This window comes from Leptodactylus fuscus, chromosome 7 (assembly GCF_031893055.1).
Source record: "Leptodactylus fuscus isolate aLepFus1 chromosome 7, aLepFus1.hap2, whole genome shotgun sequence".
Classification (NCBI taxonomy): Eukaryota; Metazoa; Chordata; class Amphibia; order Anura; family Leptodactylidae; genus Leptodactylus; species Leptodactylus fuscus.
In genome coordinates this window covers 405,532-426,982 of record NC_134271.1, presented here as the reverse complement: position 1 = coordinate 426,982, position 21,451 = coordinate 405,532, and the positions used below count along the sequence as shown (strand labels likewise).

At 48.5% G+C, this 21,451-nt stretch overlaps 1 protein-coding gene across 1 annotated transcript in view; it reads right to left on the bottom strand.

Moving 5' to 3' along the window:
- RAPSN (receptor associated protein of the synapse) overlaps nt 1-21,451 on the bottom strand; it is a 65,805-nt gene that overhangs the window by 7,999 nt on the left and 36,355 nt on the right. The window contains exons 3-6 of the mRNA XM_075283330.1: nt 15,242-15,400; nt 14,787-14,885; nt 11,241-11,363; nt 9,222-9,275 (exon numbers count right to left, since the gene is read on the bottom strand). Of these exons, the coding sequence (XP_075139431.1) occupies nt 9,222-9,275; nt 11,241-11,363; nt 14,787-14,885; nt 15,242-15,400 (435 nt within the window). The remainder of the gene's footprint in view (nt 1-9,221; nt 9,276-11,240; nt 11,364-14,786; nt 14,886-15,241; nt 15,401-21,451) is intronic.

Sequence of the window (21,451 nt, the reverse complement as noted above, 5' to 3'; positions counted from 1 at the left end):
AAATGGGTTATAATGGACGTGTATAGATCTACCCGGACCCTATGGGGTGAACGTCAATGGGTTATAATGGACGTGTATAGATCTACCCGGACCCTATGGGGTGAACGTCAATGGGTTATAAAGGACGTGTATAGATCTACCCGGACCCTATGGGGTGAACGTCAATGGGTTATAATGGACGTGTATAGATCTCCCCGGACCCTATGGGGTGAACGTCAATGGGTTATAATGGACGTGTATAGATCTACCCTGACCCTATGGGGTGAACGTCCATGGGTTATAATGGACGTGTATAGATCTACCCGGACCCTATGGGGTGAACGTCAATGGGTTATAATGGACGTGTATAGATCTACCCGGACCCTATGGGGTGAACGTCAATGGGTTATAATGGACGTGTATAGATCTACCCGGACCCTATGGGGTGAACGTCAATGGGTTATAATGGACGTGTATAGATCTACCCGGACCCTATGGGGTGAACGTCAATGGGTTATAATGGACGTGTATAGATCTACCCGGACCCTATGGGGTGAACGTCAATGGGTTATAAAGGACGTGTATAGATCTACCCGGACCCTATGGGGTGAACGTCCATGGGTTATAATGGACGTGTATAGATCTACCCGGATACTATGGGGTGAACGTCAATGGGTTATAAAGGACGTGTATAGATCTACCCGGACCCTATGGGGTGAACGTCAATGGGTTATAAAGGACGTGTATAGATCTACCCGGACCCTATGGGGTGAACGTCAATGGGTTATAAAGGACGTGTATAGATCTACCCGGATCCTATGGGGTGAACGTCAATGGGTTATAATGGACGTGTATAGATCTACCCTGACCCTATGGGGTGAACGTCAATGGGTTATAATGGACGTGTATAGATCTACCCGGACCCTATGGGGTGAACGTCAATGGGTTATAAAGGACGTGTATAGATCTCCCCGGACCCTATGGGGTGAATGTCAATGGGTTATAATGGACGTGTATAGATCTACCCGGACCCTATGGGGTGAACGTCAATGGGTTATAATGGACGTGTATAGATCTACCCGGACCCTATGGGGTGAATGTCAATGGGTTATAATGGACGTGTATAGATCTACCCGGACCCTATGGGGTGAACGTCAATGGGTTATAAAGGACGTGTATAGATCTACCCGGACCCTATGGGGTGAACGTCAATGGGTTATAATGGACGTGTATAGATCTACCCGGACCCTATGGGGTGAACGTCATATCAAGGGAGCCACATTGGTGTTGTTTTATGAAGTTCTCTACGGTGTTTAACTATAATAGAACATATAGAAAGCAGTCATGATGTCTATCTATGGCTCTCTCAATAAGCCCTAAGGGGTTAATTCTGCATCGTAGGAACCACACTGTGGAATCACCGACTAAGAAACGTATATAGTGATGGGCGAACAACTTCTGATGGCTCCTCCAGTACTGGTTGTATATACTGAAATCTGGAATACAGACGGATACGATGTCTCTGCTGAGAAGATTCAGCTTATATATTCTCTTCTTTATACTTACCTTTGTTATTTTGTATTCATTCTCCGAATACCATGCGACCGCTTCATGATTCTAATGCGCATGCGCGCACCCTCTATGGATCACCCACGTCACGACCCTGCCCCGGGGAGGCTGGTCTCCAGGATGCAGGAGATTGGCTGGGGGACGGAAAGGGGCGTGAGACGCGGGTGACGCGCGAGCCGGGGGAAGTGTATTTATATCCAGCTCGCACAACGCTCAGTGTCAAGCCTACACACGTAGCGGGGTCTACCATCAAGGCCCCGGGAACTGCAGTCTTCACTGCACATCTTTGCTGCACTTAGTGTATTTAATTGTATCGCCCTCCTGATGATCCGTCTTATATGGTGCAACGCGTTGAGGGAACCTACAAGATTTATAAAGGGCTAGCTCAGGGCAGAGTATATACACAGGAGACAGAGCTGCAGTATTGATTTGGGTCATTGAAAGGGGGTTGTCTACATCAAGGAAATCATCTAGTGCGCTTAAGGGGCTGACCAGCCTAGATAGATTTGGAGCCCTACCCTATTTTATAGACTTCTATGTGTATTCCTGCCCGGCTGTGCATAGGTATCACGCTACTTACTGCGTCAGTATTAGAGTGCAGATACCGAGCCCATGAGTGCAAATACGGAGCCCATGAGTGCAGATACCGACCCAATGAGTGCAGATACCGACAACATGAGTGCAGATACCGACAACATGAGTGCAGATACCGACAACATGAGTGCAGATACCGACAACATGAGTGCAGATACCGACCGCATGAGTGCAGATACGACCCCATGAGTGCAGATACCGACCCCATGAGCGCAGATACCGACCCCATGAGTGCAGATACCGACCCCATGAGCGCAGATACCGACAACATGAGTGCAGATACCGACCGCATGAGCGCAGATACCGACAACATGAGTGCAGATACCGACCGCATGAGTGCAGATACCGACCCCATGAGTGCAGATACCGACAACATGAGTGCAGATACCGAGCCCATGAGTGCAAATACGGAGCCCATGAGTGCAGATACCGACCCAATGAGTGCAGATACCGACAACATGAGTGCAGATACCGACAACATGAGTGCAGATACCGACAACATGAGTGCAGATACCGACAACATGAGTGCAGATACCGACCGCATGAGTGCAGATACGACCCCATGAGTGCAGATACCGACCCCATGAGCGCAGATACCGACCCCATGAGTGCAGATACCGACCCCATGAGCGCAGATACCGACAACATGAGTGCAGATACCGACCGCATGAGCGCAGATACCGACAACATGAGTGCAGATACCGACCCCATGAGTGCAGATACCGACCCCATGAGTGCAGATACCGACAACATGAGTGCAGATACCGACCCCATGAGTGCAGATACCGACAACATGAGTGCAGATACCGACAACATGAGCGCAGATACCGACCGCATGAGTGCAGATACCGACCGCATGAGCGCAGATACGACCCCATGAGCGCAGATACCGAGCCCATGAGCGCAGATACCGACAACATGAGTGCAGATACCGACCGCATGAGCGCAGATACGACCCCATGAGCGCAGATACCGAGCCCATGAGTGCAGATACCGACCGCATGAGCGCAGATACGACCCCATGAGCGCAGATACCGACCGCATGAGCGCAGATACCAACAACATGAGTGCAGATACCAACCGCATGAGCGCAGATACGACCCCATGAGCGCAGATACCGAGCCCATGAGCACAGATACCGACCCCATGAGTGCAGATACCGACCCCATGAGCGCAGATACCGACCCCATGAGCGCAGATACCGAGCCCATGTATGACACCACTGATGCAAATTCTAAAACTTAACATTTCATTTAACATGTTAAAAATATTCATTTTTTATAAAAAAAAATCTGAAAAACCCAATCACCACAGTTTAGTCAGAAATACACACAAGTAGGTTTACTGCTCGTAGAATAAAAGTTACGTTTTATATAATTTCTTTTTGTAGGTGCAGTTGTGTATAATCCGAAATATCTTCACCATCACAAAATATGTTACCATGATCTTCTTTACTACCCCAGACCCCCGGGATGTAACTATATACCTGGTCACTGCCTTAGATCACAAGGGATTTTACCATGATCTTCTTTACTACCTCAGACCCCCCGGGATGTAACCATATACCTGGTCACTGCCTTAGATCACAAGGGATTTTACCATGATCTTCTTTACTACCTCAGACCCCCCGGGATGTAACCATATACCTGGTCACTGCCTTAGATCACAAGGGATTTTACAATGATCTTCTTTACTACCCCAGACCCCCGGGATGTAACCATATACCTGGTCACTGCCTTAGATCACAAGGGATTTTACCATCACCTTCTTTACTATCCCAGACCCCCCGGGATGTAACCATATACCTGGTCACTGCCTTAGATCACAAGGGATTTTACAATGATCTTCTTTACTACCCCAGACCCCCCGGGATGTAACCATATACCTGGTCACTGCCTTAGATCACAAGGGATTTTACCATCACCTTCTTTACTACCCCAGACCCCCCGGGATGTAACCATATACCTGGTCACTGCCTTAGATCACAAGGGATTTTACCATGATCTTCTTTACTACCCCAGACCCCCCGGGATGTAACCATATACCTGGTCACTGCCTTAGATCACAAGGGATTTTACCATGATCTTCTTTACTACCCCAGACCCCCCGGGATGTAACTATATACCTGGTCACTGCCTTAGATCACAAGGGATTTTACAATGATCTTCTTTACTACCCCAGACCCCCCGGGATGTAACTATATACTTAGTCACTGCCTTAGATCACAAGGCATTTTACCATGATCTTCTTTACTACCTCAGACCCCCCGGGATGTAACCATATACCTGGTCACTGCCTTAGATCACAAGGGATTTTACCATGATCTTCTTTTCTACCCCAGACCCCCTGGGATGTAACTATATACCTGGTCACTGCCTTAGATCACAAGGGATTTTACCATGATCTTCTTTACTACCTCAGACCCCCCGGGATGTAACCATATACCTGGTCACTGCCTTAGATCACAAGGGATTTTACCATGATCTTCTTTACTACCTCAGACCCCCCGGGATGTAACCATATACCTGGTCACTGCCTTAGATCAAAAGGGATTTTACCATCACCTTCTTTACTACCCCAGACCCCCCGGGATGTAACCATATACCTGGTCACTGCCTTAGATCACAAGGGATTTTACCATCACCTTCTTTACTACCCCAGACCCCCCGGGATGTAACCATATACCTGGTCACTGCCTTAGATCACAAGGGATTTTACCATCACCTTCTTTACTATCCCAGACCCCCCGGGATGTAACCATATACCTGGTCACTGCCTTAGATCACAAGGGATTTTACAATGATCTTCTTTACTACCCCAGACCCCCCGGGATGTAACCATATACCTGGTCACTGCCTTAGATCACAAGGGATTTTACCATGATCTTCTTTACTACCCCAGACCCCCCGGGATGTAACCATATACCTGGTCACTGCCTTAGATCACAAGGGATTTTACCATGATCTTCTTTACTACCCCAGACCCCCCGGGATGTAACTATATACCTGGTCACTGCCTTAGATCACAAGGGATTTTACAATGATCTTCTTTACTACCCCAGACCCCCCGGGATGTAACTATATACCTGGTCACTGCCTTAGATCACAAGGGATTTTACCATGATCTTCTTTACTACCTCAGACCCCCCCGGGATGTAACCATATACCTGGTCACTGCCTTAGATCACAAGGGATTTTACCATGATCTTCTTTTCTACCTCAGACCCCCCGGGATGTAACCATATACCTGGTCACTGCCTTAGATCACAAGGGATTTTACCATCACCTTCTTTACTACCCCAGATCCCCCGGCATATAACCATATATCTGGTCACTGCCTTAGATCACAAGGGATTTTACCATTACCTTCTTTACTACCCCAGACCCCCCGGGATGTAACCATATACCTGGTCACTGCCTTAGATCACAAGGGATTTTACCATCACCTTCTTTACTATCCCAGACCCCCCGGGATGTAACCATATACCTGGTCACTGCCTTAGATCACAAGGGATTTTACCATGATCTTCTTTACTACCCCAGACCCCCCGGGATGTAACCATATACCTGGTCACTGCCTTAGATCACAAGGGATTTTACCATCACCTTCTTTACTACCCCAGACCCCCCGGGATGTAACCATATACCTGGTCACTGCCTTAGATCACAAGGGATTTTACCATCACCTTCTTTACTATCCCAGACCCCCCGGGATGTAACCATATACCTGGTCACTGCCTTAGATCACAAGGGATTTTACCATGATCTTCTTTACTACCCCAGACCCCCCGGGATGTAACCATATACCTGGTCACTGCCTTAGATCACAAGGGATTTTACCATCACCTTCTTTACTACCCCTGACCCCCCGGGATGTAACCATATACCTGGTCACTGCCTTAGATCACAAGGGATTTTACCATCACCTTCTTTACTACCCCAGACCCCCCGGGATGTAACCATATACCTGGTCACTGCCTTAGATCACAAGGGATTTTACCATCACCTTCTTTACCACCCCAGACCCCCCGGGATGTAACCATATACCTGGTCACTGCCTTAGATCACAAGGGATTTTACCATCACCTTCTTTACCACCCCAGACCCCCCAGGATGTTGCGACTGTTTTGCAATCTGGATCTTATGTGCTGCAGTGAGGGCGATTTCCCTGCACCCCTTGACTCTTCTGAATAGCAGATTCTGCTTCCTTCCTTGTTGGATGTTTAATAGCTTTGAGTTCTTGATAGTTTTCTTCAAGGATCAGTTTAGTATCTGATGTGTTTAATAAAAAGAATTTAAAAAATGAGCCAATGCCCTTTATTGGTATAAATGTAGAAGGAGCCACATGTCTGTCTGTGTCTCTACCTGGTCAGACAGATCGACTGGAGGGTGCAGCTATGGGGGGTTGTACAGAAGGCAGATGCACCTATAAAGATGGCAGGCGCACCTATAGATATAGCAGATGCACCTATAGAGATGGCATGTGCACCTATATAGATGGCAGATGCACCTATAGAGATGGCAGGCGCACCTATAGATATAGCAGATGCACCTATAGAGATGGCAGGCACACCTATAGATATAGCAGATGCACCTATAAAGATGGCAGGTGCACCTATAGATATAGCAGATGCACCTATAGAGATGGCATGTGCACCTATAGATATAGCAGATGCACCTATAGAGATGGCAGGTGCACCTATAGAGATGGCATGTGCACCTATAGAGATGGCAGGCGCACCTATAGAGATGGCAGGCGCACCTATAGATATAGCAGATGCACCTATAAAGATGGCAGGTGCACCTATAGATATAGCAGATGCACCTATAAAGATGGCATGTGCACCTATAGATATAGCAGATGCACCTATAGAGATGGCAGGTGCACCTATAGAGATGGTAGATACACCTATAGAGATGGCAGGTGCACCTATAGATATAGCAGATGCACCTATAGAGATGGCAGGCGTACCTATAGATATAGCAGATGCACCTATAAAGATGGCAGGTGCACCTATAGATATAGCAGATGCACCTATAGAGATGGCATGTGCACCTATAGATATAGCAGATGCACCTATAGAGATGGCAGATGCACCTATAGAGATGGCAGATACACCTATAGAGATGGCAGGTGCACCTATAGAGATGGCAGGTGCACCGATAGATATAGCAGATTCACCAATAGAGATGGCAGGTGCACCTATAGGTGAGGAGCCTTGACATTTGGACCCAGGAGCTTTAAGTAACATTCAGTGAGCGCACTGCAATAGAACTGCTCACAAAGAGATGACCAAGCACCAGTGCAGTGCCGTGCAGTGACTCCTGACGTATGGATATCGCTCCACTGCTGCAAGGGTTTTGATTTTTTCTTTTCCATATCTACTAGCACCAGAAAATGGAAAATTACTTTCAACTCTCTTGGCACAACTGCAGGGACAACGTGAACATTTCATGACAAAGGCGCCACCTAATGGAGTGATGCCCGATATAGGTGCCCGGTATAGAGTCCCAGTATAGACCGGTATAGAGTCCCGTTATAGATGCCTGGTATAGAGTCCTGGTATAGATGCCCGGTATAGATGCCCAGTGTAGATGTCCAGTATAGATACCTGGTATAGAGTCCTGGTATAGGTAGCCCAGTATAGGTGCTCGGTATATAGAGACCCGGTATAGATGCCCAGTATAGGTGCCCGGTATAGAGACCCATTATAGATGTCTGGTATAGATGCCCAATATAGGTGCCCGGTATAGAGACCCAGTGTAGATGCCCAGTATAGAGTCCTGGTATAGGTAGCCCAGTATAGGTGCCCAGTATAGAGACCTGGTATAGATGCCCAGTATAGGTGCCCGGTATATAGAGACCCGGTATAGGTGCCCAGTATAGATGCCCGGTATAGATGCCTGGTATAGATGCCCAGTATAGGTGCCCAGTATAGGTGCCCAGTATAGGTGCCTGGTATAGGTAGCCCAGTATATAGAGACCTGGTATAGAGACCCGTTATAGATGCCCGGTATAGATGCCCAGTATAGAGACCCAGTATAGATGCCCAGTATAGGTGCCCGGTATATAGAGACCCGGTATAGAGACCCGTTATAGATGCCCAGTATAGATGCCCAGTATAAAGACCCGGTATAGATGCCCAGTATAGGTGCCCGGTATAGAGACCCGTTATAGATGCCCAGTATAGAGTCCTGTTATAGGTAGCCCAGTATAGGTGCCCGGTATAGAGACCTGTTATAGATGCCCAGTATAGAGTCCTGTTATAGGTAGCCCAGTATAGGTGCCCGGTTTATAGAGACCCGGTATAGATGCCCAGTATAGAGACCCGGTATAGATGCCCAGTATAGGTGCCCGGTATAGGTGCCCGTTATAGATGCCCAGTATAGAGTCCTGGTATAGGTAGCCAAGTATAGGTGCCCGGTATAGAGACCTGGTATAGATGCCCAGTATAGGTGCCCGGTTTATAGAGACTCAGTATAGATGCCCAGTATAGAGACCCGGTATAGATGCCCGTTATAGATGCCCAGTATAGGTGCCCGGTATAGGTGCCCGGTATAGATGCCCAGTATAGAGTCCTGGTATAGGTAGCCCAGTATAGGTGCCCGGTATAGAGACCTGGTATAGATGCCCAGTATAGGTGCCCGGTTTATAGAGACTCAGTATAGATGCCCAGTAGAGAGACCCGGTATAGATGCCCGGTATAGATGCCCAGTATAGAGATCCCGGTATAGATGCCCATTATAGATGCCTGGTATAGAGACCCGGTATAGTTGCCCAGTATAGGTGACCAGTATAGGTGCCTGGTTTATAGAGACTCAGTATAGATGCCCAGTATAGAGTCCTGGTATAGGTAGCCCAGTATAGGTGCCCGGTATAGATGCCCAGTATAGTTGCCCAGTATAGATGCCCCCTGGGAATGCAAACTACAAGTCTCAGCATACTTAGCCGCCCATCATTGTATCACACGTTAAGTAGCTTCTAATTCTCCGGCCTGCCATGAATGGATGATGGGCCATAACATTAGAGGGGTCACGGGCCGGGGAGATCTCGCCACTAATCCTCAGACACTCACTCACCTTATTGCCGATTTCTTCTGCCAACTCCTGGGCTTTCTGGAGACCGTCCAGGGCCTGTAGATGAAACACACGTCAGGCAGTGACCAGGAGCAAACATGACCAGATGACCTGGTTATAGACAGAACAGAGCAGACAATCCCACGCAGACCCCCCCCTCCCCCAACAAGCCCCCGACACGCCATAGCAATGAAAAATACTAATGGATTAGTAGCCCAGGCGGGATCTGACGGCTCATACGTGTTGTATGTTTACCTAGGTCTGCCTGGATACCATAAAGTAAAGGGGTTTTGTGTATAGGTTGCTTGGCATGTTGGCGCCCCGACAAACCTGGGACCCTAAACAAAAGTCATCAATAGCTATCGTCTGCCTAAAGAAATGCCCGGCGTGCAGCGACATTCTGGAGATATCGGCAGATCGCCCGGCGTGCAGCGACATTCTGGAGATATCAGCAGATCGTGGGAGGAATTGCTCAAACCCTGCGCTCCAGAATTCGGCTAGAAAGTCACAAAGAAGAGTTTTTAGCAAATGTCTGATTTCCGTTCCCCTCCCTCAGTGCCCGGCCGCTCCCGATGCTGCACTGCAGACTTATCAATGTCAGGTATTACAAAAGGCCCGGTATAGATGCCCAGTATAGGTGCCCAGTATAGAGACCCAGTATAGATGCCCAGTATAGTTGCCCAGTATAGATGCCCAGTATAGGTGCCCAGTATAGGTGCCCAGTATAGATGCCCGGTATAGATGCCCAGTATAGAGACCCGGTATAGATGCCCAGTATAGTTGCCCAGTATAGATGCCCAGTATAGGTGCCCGGTATAGGTGCCCAGTATAGATGCCCGGTATAGATGCCCAGTATAGAGACCCGGTATAGATGCCCAGTATAGGTGCCTGGTATAGAGACCCGGTATAGATGCCCAGTATAGTTGCCCAGTATAGATGCCTGGTATAGTTGCCCAGTATAGAGACCCGGTATAGATGCCCAGTATAGTTGCCCAGTATAGATGCCTGGTATAGTTGCCCAGTATAGAGACCCGGTATAGATGCCCAGTATAGTTGCCCAGTATAGATGCCCAGTATAGGTGCCCAGTATAGATGCCCAGTATAGATGCCCAGTATAGATGCCCGGTATAGTTGCCCAGTATAGAGACCCGGTATAGATGCCCAGTATAGTTGCCCAGTATAGATGCCCAGTATAGGTGCCCAGTATAGGTGCCCAGTATAGATGCCCAGTATAGATGCCCGGTATAGATGCCCGGTATAGATGCCCGGTATAGAGACCCGGTATAGGTGCCAGTGCTCGGCCGCTCCCGATGCCGCACTGCAGACTTATCAATGTCAGGTATTAAAAAAGGTGCAGAAATTGTGGCACTCACTGAAGTCACGGGGGGGGGGTGGGGGGGTGAACACGTGAGGAACACGTCAGCTTCTAGAGGTGTCTCATGGATCGGACATCGCACAAGATCTGATCGATTGTGACAATGCAGACTCCAGCAAAACTGACTCGAAAATTCCCCCAATGGTAAATTCCCCCATAAGTTGGCGTTGCGTTCTTCTAGTCATTCTAGGCAGGTTCATAGCAGATTATTTCAGATAATTGTGAGAGCGCCAGATACTCTCTAGTCTAAATATTTGAAGGCGGATTCTCTGACTGTATTGATGGCCTATCCATAGGACAGTTCATCAATATCAATGTCTGACAACTCCCCCCGTCAGCTGATGGAAGAGGCTATGGTGCTCCGGCGACGCTGCTGCCACTTCATGGTAACCCAAGCACAGCACCGTACGTTGCACAGAGACTGTGCCAGGCATTGAATGGAAGCGACTGAGATGTGACGTCAATGGCTAAGAAAGGCCACAGTGATGCCCAAGAGCCAAAGCCCCTTCCAGTAACGAATCGCAAGAAGACACCACCACAAATTCTAGAGTCATAAAGATGGATCCATCAACAGCAGCCTGCTGGTGGTTTCCAGACAGATCCAGAGGTCACCTCCTAGTCTTCTCCCAATCCTCTCCCTTTATCACCTTGTCCATTTCTTTTTGGTGCAGCCAACACTTGGCCACTCCCAGCAGCACTTGGGTTTGACCGATCCGATTACCAATCTCTGTCATGATGCTCATGGACGAGTCGTACCGAGGAATCGCCTTCTAAAGACAAGAAAGAAACAAGCAATGAGACAGAAACCTTACAGCAGGAACCCTGATATCATCCAAGTCCATCCATTGGAAAGTGAACTAGAGATTAGGCCGAGTTCACATGGAGTTTTGGCATGGACGCAGAATCCGCCTCCCAATTGTCTTCTATAGGATCCGCCAGCAGAAAAAAGAAGCCAGCTGACCTTTCCGGAAAAAACCAACAGGAGTCAATGGGAGGCAGAAAAACCGCGTCACAGTTTCTGACAGGGATTTTTCAAGGTCCATACGCTGTGCCTGAGGAAGAAAAGCAAAAACTAAAAACACTACAAAAAACGCTCCATGTAAAAAAACGGTTCAAAAAACCATTTCCTAATTCCTGAAGCGGAACTTTTCCTCTCCAAAATCCTCACAAAAAACTCCATGTGAAGGGGCAACAAGGTGGCCCAGTGGTTCGCACTGTAGCCTTGCAGCGCTGGAGTCCTGGGTTTGAATCCTGCCAGGAACAACATCTGCAAGGAGTTTGTATGTTCTCCCTGTGCGTGTGTGAATTTCCTCCTAATCTACAAAGACATACAGATAGGGGGAAAAAAAAGTACATTGTGATCCATATATATACAGTCCTATGAAAAAGTTTGGGCACCCCTATTAATCTTAATCATTTTTAGTTCTAAATATTTTGGTGTTTGCAACAGCCATTTCAGTTTGATATATCTAATAACTGATGGACACAGTAATATTTCAGGATTGAAATGAGGTTTATTGTACTAACAGAAAATGTGCAATATGCATTAAACCAAAATTTGACCGGTGCAAAAGTATGGGCACCTCAACAGAAAAGTGACATTAATATTTAGTAGATCCTCCTTTTGCAAAGATAACAGCCTCTAGTCGCTTCCTGTAGCTTTTAATCAGTTCCTGGATCCTGGATGAAGGGATTTTGGACCATTTCTTTCTACAAAACAATTCAAGTTCAGTTAAGTTAGATGGTCGCCGAGCATGGACAGCCCGCTCTCAAATGATCTGAAAACAAAGATTGTCCAACATAGTTGTTCAGGGGAAGGATACAAAACGTTGTCTCAGAGATTTAACCTGTCAGTTTCCACTGTGAGGAACATAGTAAGGAAATGGAAGACCACAGGGACAGTTCTTGTTAAGCCCAGAAGTGGCAGGCCAAGAAAAATATCAGAAAGGCAGAGAAGAAGAAGGTGAGAAGAGTCAAGGACAATCCACAGACCACCTCCAAAGAGCTGCAGCATCATCTTGCTGCAGATGGTGTCACTGTGCATCGGTCAGCAATACAGCGCACTTTGCACAAGGAGAAGCTGTATGGGAGAGTGATGAGAAAGAAGCCGTTTCTGCACGTACGCCACAAATAGAGTTGCCTGAGGTATGAAAAAGCACATTTGGACAAGGCAGCTTCATTTTGGAAACAAAAATTGAGTTGTTTGGTTATAAAAAAAGGCGTTATGCATGGCGTCCAAAAAGAAACAGCATTCCAAGAAAAACACATGCTACCCACTGTAAGATTTGGTGGAGGTTCCATCATGCTTTGGGGCTGTGTGGCCAATGCCGGCATCGGGAATCTTGGTAAAGTTGAGAGTCGCATGGATTCCACTCAGTATCAGCAGATTCTTGAGAATAATGTTCAAGAATCAGTGACGAAGTTGAAGTTACGCCGGGGATGGATATTTCAGCAAGACAATGATCCAAAACACCGCTCCAAATCCTCAGGCATTCATGCAGAGGAACAATTACAATGTTCTGGAATGGCCATCCCAGTCCCCAGACCTGAATATCATTGAACATCTGTGGGATGATTGGGAGCGGGCTGTCCATGCTCGGCGACCATCTAACTTAACTGAACTTGTATTGTTTGTCCAAAATACCTTTATCCAGGATCCAGGAACTGATTAAAAGCTACAGGAAGCGACTAGAGGCTGTTATCTTTGCAAAAGGAGGATCTACTAAATATTAACGTCACTTTTCTGTTGAGGTGCCCATACTTTTGCACCGGTCAAATTTTGGTTTAATGCATATTGCACATTTTCTGTTAGTACAATAAACCTCATTTCAATCCTGAAATATTACTGTGTCCATCAGTTATTAGATATATCAAACTGAAATGGCTGTTATAAACACCAAAATATTTAGAACTAAAAATGATTAAGATTAATAGGGGTGCCCAAACTTTTTCATAGGACTGTATATATATGTCCCTGTATGGGGCTCACAATCTACATATACAAAAAAAAAAAGACTCCATGTGAACTCAGCCTGAGGGCCCATTCACACTACGGATACGCCGACTGACTCTGAATGTAAAGCGCGGTCAGAATCAGCGGCGTATAAAGCAGATCCATTCATTTCAATCACAGCCGGCACACGAGCGCTCTCCATAGAAGTGAATGGAAAGTCCCGCGTGTACGGCTCGGAATGAGTCAAGCGCTTACGCCGTGTGAAGGGGCCCTATCCGCGAGCGTAAGCGTATCTGTAGTGTGAATGCACCCTTAGTCTGTCATAGTGTAAGGCCGCCTTCACACCGAGTAACGCCGGGCTTGTAAAAATACAGCTGTAAAATCACTCTCCATAGACTGCAATGGATTGCTTTGGTTTTGTTTTACGGCCGTAAAGTTAATTGCAATGGATTTCAATGGGTTGAGTGTGTTTACGCGGCGTATACACAGCACCTATACACAGCGTAACACGGCCCGTATACGTGGCGTTATAGTCATTTTACTCTACTGCTTATGTAATAGTGATTGGCTACAATTCTGACATTGCGTCTATTTGTTTTTGTTTATTTCTTTTGTTTTTTTTTTGTTTTGGTTTTTTAAAAACTCTATTCCATGACAATTAGGAAAGAAATGAAATCTGGCCTTGAAAGGGTTACTGTCTACTAGCCTGGCGCTAATCTGTGATCCGCAGTCACATCGCCTGCACGCAAGTATGGAAAGAGATGGAAGGGTCTATATGTCATGTCCGTTATGTGCGCAGGATCGCGCAGCCGTCTCCTTGGATTCGGCTTCTCTCATTGCTTCCTTTGGCCAACTAACACAGTTTTGTTTTAGAAAGTTTAATAAATCTATTAGGTCCGGCCGACCACGAAAACGGGCAGAGAAAGGCGCCGGCCCTGAAGGGACAATTCTTCCCGGATGTAAATACCCCATTGACTTCCATTGCTCTGAAGGTGGTGAGATGTGAGCGACTATGAGCAGAAGACGTCCTAACTAGAGATGAGCGAGTACTGTAGGGATCAGCCGATCCAAACAGCACGCACCCATAGAAATGAATGGACGTAGCCGGCACGCGGGGGGTTAAGCGGCCGGCCGCCGTCAAAGCGGAAGTACCAGGTGCACCCATTCACTTCTATGGAGCGTGCTGGTCGGATAGGCTGATCCCTACACTACTCGCTCATCCCTACTCCTAACCACTCACCTCAATGTCTCCATGACTCCTGTGGATGTCGGCAAAGCACAGAAGACAAAGAGCCTGCAGAGGCCGGTCCCCGTGCTGGAGCGCAATCTTCATGGACTCCTAGAACCCAAAAAACTCATCAAAAACACACAAAAAAATCTAAGGAAACCCAGAAGTAGAGAAAGAGAGGTCGGAATCATGAACATCAACGAAATCCATCCCTGCCCCACACACATTAAAGGGGTTCTCCAGCTCAATGGACCTTTGGCTAATAACTGACTTTCTTACTGACTTGCCCCTTGGCCCAGTCATGTAGCAATTCCCCAGGAGCGGGGGCTCTGCAGCGGTCATGGGGGAGCAACGCAGGGATTATCAGGTCAATAATACTGGAAAGAGCCCCCCAACCCCCAACCCAAATTGCCTGATAGGAGGAAAGAGTGCTCTGGTTCTGCAGATCCCGTCATACTGTCTCCTACCTCACAGCACTCCATTGCATCTGTCAAGCGGCCAAGTTTCCGGTAGGCGGCCGCCATGTGGTATTGGCTCATGGCTCGGTATTTCAGGCTCCAGCCCTTCCCATAGTCGTTCACCAGTTCAGCTGCTTTACATGGAAAGAAAAGGGCCTTCTCAAAGTCCTGCAAGACAGAAGGGACCTCAGACCCCCAGCACAGCCGATACACGAAAGCAAAACCCCCACAGATGAGAACCATAGAAAAGAGGGGGAGCCTAAGCAAAGAGGAGGGGCCTAAGCAAAGAGGGGGGGCTAAGCAAGGAGGAGGGGCCTAAGCAAAGGGGGGCGCTAAGCAAAGAGGAGGGGCCTAAGCAAAGGGAGAGCCTAAGCAAAGAGGAGGGGCCTAAGCAAAGAGGGGGGCTAAGCAAAGAGGAGGGGCCTAAGCAAAGGGGGGCGCTAAGCAAAGAGGAGGGGCCTAAGCAAAGGGAGAGCCTAAGCAAAGAGGAGGGGCCTAAGCAAAGAGGGGGGCTAAGCAAAGGGGGGGGCTAAGCAAAGAGGAGGGGCCTAAGAAAAGGGGGGGCTAAGCAAAGAGGGGGCTAAGCAAAGAGGAGGGGCCTAAGAAAAGGGGGGCTAAGCAAAGAGGGGGGACTAAGAAAAGGGGGGGGACTAAGCAAAGAGGAGGGGCCTAAGAAAAGGGGGGCTAAGCAAAGAGGGGGCTAAGCAAAGAGGAGGGGCCTAAGCAAAGACAGGGGTTAAACAAAGGGGGGGCTAAGCAAAGAGGGGGGCTAAGCAAAGAGGGGGGCCTAAGAAAAGGGGGGGCTAAGCAAAGAGGAGGAGCCTAAGAAAAGGGGGGCTAAGCAAAGAGGAGGGGCCTAAGAAAAGGGGGGCTAAGCAAAGAGGGGGCTAAGGAAAGAGGGGGGCTAAGGAAAGGGGGGGCTAAGCAAAGGGGAGGGGCCTAAGAAAAGGGGGGGCTAAGCAAAGGGTGGGCTAAGCAAAGAGGAGGGGCCTAAGCAAAGAGGGGGCTAAGCAAAGGGGGGGGGCTAAGCAAAGAGGAGGGGCCTAAGAAAAGGGGGGCTAAGCAAAGAGGAGGGGCCTAAGCAAAGAGGGGCTAAGCAAAGAGGGGGCCTAAGCAAAGGGGGGGGCTAAGCAAAGAGGGGGGCTAAGCAAAGAGGGGGGCTAAGCAAAGAGGGGGGCCTAAGAAAAGGGGGGGGACTAAGCAAAGAGGAGGGGCCTAAGAAAAGGGGGGCTAAGCAAAGAGGGGGGCTAAGCAAAGAGGGGGGCCTAAGAAAAGGGGGGCTAAGCAAAGAGGGGGGCTAAGGAAAGAGAGGGGCTAAGAAAAGAGGGGGGCTAAACAAAGGGGGGCTAAGCAAAGAGGAGGGGCCTAAGCAAAGAGGGGGCTAAGCAAAGGGGGGGCTAAGCAAAGAGGGGGGGCAAAGCAAAGGAGGGATAAGCAAAGAGGGGCCTAAGCAAAGGGGGGGGCTAAGCAAAGAGGGGGGGCTGAAACCAAAAGTAATATGCCTATTTTTCCCCATGGCACAGTGGCAGACCATAACACGTCATCATTTCTGGACCATAGGGTCTGGGGACTGATAAAGAGATTTCCAGGCTTATTGATTGGACACATCGCAACTCTTTCTCATTCAAGTGCAATACGCCACCATCTTTAAATTTCTGTGAAGCCTTCTCATGTGTATGGGGTCTTCTCATGTGTATGGGGTCTTCTCATGTGTATGGGGGCCTTCTCGTGTGTAATGGGGCCTTCTCATGTGTATGGGGTCTTCTCATGTGTATGGGGGTCTTCTCGTGTGTATGGGGCCTTCTCATGTGTATGGGGGCCTTCTCGTGTGTAATGGGGTCTTCTCATGTGTATGGGGGTCTTCTCATGTGTATGGGGGTCTTCTCATGTGTATGGGGCCTTCTCATGTGTATGGGGTCTTCTCATGTGTATGGGGCCTTCTCGTGTGTAATGGGGGCCTTCTCATGTGTATGGGGTCTTCTCATGTGTATGGGGGTCTTCTCGTGTGTATGGGGCCTTCTCATGTGTATGGGGGCCTTCTCGTGTGTAATGGGGGCCTTCTCATGTGTATGGGGTCTTCTCATGTGTATGGGGGTCTTCTCGTGTGTATGGGGTCTTCTCATGTGTATGGGGGCCTTCTCGTGTATGGGGTCTTCTCATGTGTATGGGGCCTTCTCGTGTGTAATGGGGCCTTCTCATGTGTATGGGGTCTTCTCATGTATATGGGGTCTTCTCATGTGTATGGGGTCTTCTCATGTGTATGGGGGTCTTCTCATGTGTATGGGGGTCTTCTCATGTGTATGGGGGTCTTCTCATGTGTATGGGAGCCTTCTCCTGTGTATGGGGGCCTTCTCATGTGTATGGGAGCCTTCTCATGTGTAATGGGGTCTTCTCATGTGTATGGGGCCTTCTCATGTGTAATGGGGCCTTCTCATGTGTATGGAGCCTTCTAATGTGTATGGGGTCCTTCTCATGTGTAATGGGGCCTTCTCCTGTGTATGGGGGCCTTCTCATGTGTATGGGAGCCTTCTCATGTGTAATGGGGTCTTCTCATGTGTATGGGGCCTTCTCATGTGTAATGGGGCCTTCTCATGTGTATGGGGGTCTTCTCATGTGTATGGGGGTCTTCTCATGTGTATGGGAGCCTTCTCATGTGTATGGGGTCTTCTCATGTGTATGGGGCCTTCTCATGTGTAATGGGGCCTTCTCATGTGTATGGGGTCATCTCATGTGTATGGGGGTCTTCTCATGTGTATGGGAGCCTTCTAATGTGTATGGGGTCCTTCTAATGTGTATGGGGTCTTCTCATGTGTATGGGAGCCTTCTCCTGTGTATGGGGGCCTTCTCATGTGTATGGGAGCCTTCTCATGTGTAATGGGGTCTTCTCATGTGTATGGGGGCCTTCTCATGTGTATGGGGTCTTCTCGTGTGTATGGGGCCTTCTCGTGTGTAATGGGGCCTTCTCATGTGTATGGGGTCTTCTCATGTATATGGGGTCTTCTCATGTGTATGGGGTCTTCTCATGTGTATGGGGGTCTTCTCATGTGTATGGGGGTCTTCTCATGTGTATGGGGGTCTTCTCATGTGTATGGGAGCCTTCTCCTGTGTATGGGGGCCTTCTCATGTGTATGGGAGCCTTCTCATGTGTAATGGGGTCTTCTCATGTGTATGGGGCCTTCTCATGTGTAATGGGGCCTTCTCATGTGTATGGAGCCTTCTAATGTGTATGGGGTCCTTCTCATGTGTATGGGGTCTTCTCATGTGTATGGGAGCCTTCTCATGTGTATGGGAGCCTTCTCATGTGTAATGGGGTCTTCTCATGTGTATGGGGCCTTCTCATGTGTAATGGGGCCTTCTCATGTGTATGGAGCCTTCTAATGTGTATGGGGTCCTTCTCATGTGTATGGGGTCTTCTCATGTGTAATGGGGCCTTCTCATGTGTATGGAGCCTTCTCATGTGTATGGGGGCCTTCTCATGTGTATGGGGGCCTTCTCATGTGTATGGGGGCCTTCTCATGTGTATGGGAGCCTTCTCATGTGTAATGGGGTCTTCTCATGTGTATGGGGCCTTCTCATGTGTAATGGGGCCTTCTCATGTGTATGGAGCCTTCTAATGTGTATGGGGTCCTTCTCATGTGTATGGGGTCTTCTCATGTGTATGGGAGCCTTCTCATGTGTAATGGGGCCTTCTCATGTGTATGGGGGTCTTCTCATGTGTATGGGGGTCTTCTCATGTGTATGGGGGTCTTCTCATGTGTATGGGAGCCTTCTCCTGTGTATGGGGGCCTTCTCATGTGTATGGGAGCCTTCTCATGTGTAATGGGGTCTTCTCATGTGTATGGGGCCTTCTCATGTGTAATGGGGCCTTCTCATGTGTATGGAGCCTTCTAATGTGTATGGGGTCCTTCTCATGTGTATGGGGTCTTCTCATGTGTATGGGAGCCTTCTCATGTGTAATGGGGCCTTCTCATGTGTATGGGGGTCTTCTCATGTGTATGGGGTCTTCTCATGTGTATGGGGCCTTCTCATGTGTAATGGGGCCTTCTCATGTGTATGGGGTCATCTCATGTGTATGGGGGTCTTCTCATGTGTATGAGAGCCTTCTAATGTGTATGGGGTCCTTCTAATGTGTATGGGGTCTTCTCATGTGTATGGGAGCCTTCTCCTGTGTAATGGGGCCTTCTCATGTGTAATGGGGTCTTCTCATGTGTATGGGGTCTTCTCATGTGTAATGGGGTCTTCTCATGTGTATGGGGGTCTTCTCATGTGTATGGGGTCCTTCTCATGTGTATGGGGCCTTCTCATGTGTAATGGGGTCCTTCTCATGTGTATGGGGCCTTCTCATGTGTAATGGGGCCTTCTCATGTGTATGGGAGCCTTCTCATGTGTAATGGGGTCCTTCTCATGTGTATGGGGTCTTCTCATGTGTATGGGGTCTTCTCATGTGTATGGGGGCCTTCTCATGTGTAATGGGGTCTTCTCATGTGTATGGGAGCCTTCTCGTGTGTATGGGGTCTTCTCATGTGTAATGGGTCCTTCTCATGTGTAATGGGGCCTTCTCATGTGTAATGGGGTCTTCTCATGTGTATGGGAGCCTTCTCATGTGTATGGGGTCTTCTCATGCGTATGGGGGCCTTCTCGTGTGTATGGGGCCTTCTCATGTGTAATGGGGCCTTCTCATGTGTATGGGGTCTTCTCATGTGTATGGGGTCTTCTCATGTGTAATGGGGCCTTCTCATGTGTATGGGGTCTTCTCATGTGTATGGGAGCCTTCTCATGTGTATGGGGTCTTCTCATGTGTATGGGGGCCTTCTCGTGTGTATGGGGTCTTCTCATGTGTAATGGGGCCTTCTCATGTGTATGGGGTCTTCTCATGTGTATGGGGGCCTTCTCATGTGTATGGGGTCTTCTCATGTGTATGGGAGCCTTCTCATGTGTATGGGGTCTTCTCATGTGTATGGGGGCCTTCTCGTGTGTATGGGGTCTTCTCATGTGTAATGGGGCCTTCTCGTGTGTATGGGGTCTTCTCATGTGTAATGGGGCCTTCTCATGTGTATGGGGTCTTCTCATGTGTATTGGGTCTTCTCATGTGTATGGGGCCTTCTCATGTGTAATGGGGCCTTCTCATGTGTATGGGGTCATCTCATGTGTATGGGGGTCTTCTCATGTGTATGGGGGTCTTCTCATGTGTATGGGAGCCTTCTAATGTGTATGGGGTCCTTCTAATGTGTATGGGGTCTTCTCATGTGTATGGGAGCCTTCTCCTGTGTATGGGGGCCTTCTCATGTGTATGGGAGCCTTCTCATGTGTAATGGGGTCTTCTCATGTGTATGGGAGCCTTCTCATGTGTATGGGGTCTTCTCATGTGTAATGGGGTCTTCTCATGTGTATGGGGGTCTTCTCATGTGTATGGGGTCCTTCTCATGTGTATGGGGCCTTCTCATGTGTAATGGGGTCCTTCTCATGTGTATGGGGCCTTCTCATGTGTATGGGGTCTTCTCGTGTGTATGGGAGCCTTCTCCTGTGTATGGGGTCTTCTCATGTGTAATGGGGCCTTCTCATGTGTATGGGGTCTTCTCATGTGTATGGGGGTCTTCTCATGTGTAATGGGGTCTTCTCATGTGTATGGGAGCCTTCTCATGTGTAATGGGGTCTTCTCATGTGTATGGGGGCCTTCTCGTGTGTATGGGGTCTTCTCATGTGTATGGGGGCCTTCTCCTGTGTATGGGGTCTTCTCATGTGTAATGGGGTCTTCTCATGTGTAATGGGGCCTTCTCATGTGTATGGGGTCTTCTCATGTGTAATGGGGTCTTCTCATGTGTAATGGGGCCTTCTCATGTGTATGGGGGCCTTCTCATGTGTATGGGGTCTTCTCATGTGTATGGGGTCTTCTCATGTGTATGGGGGCCTTCTCATGTGTATGGGAGCCTTCTCCTGTGTATGGGGTCTTCTCATGTGTATGGGGCCTTCTCATGTGTATGGGGGCCTTCTCATGTGTATGGGGGCCTTCTCATGTGTATGGGGTCTTCTCATGTGTATGGGGGCCTTCTCATGTGTATGGGAGCCTTCTCCTGTGTATGGGGTCTTCTCATGTGTATGGGGGCCTTCTCATGTGTAATGGGGTCTTCTCATGTGTATGGGAGCCTTCTCGTGTGTATGGGGTCTTCTCATGTGTATGGGGGCCTTCTCATGTGTATGGGGTCTTCTCATGTGTATGGG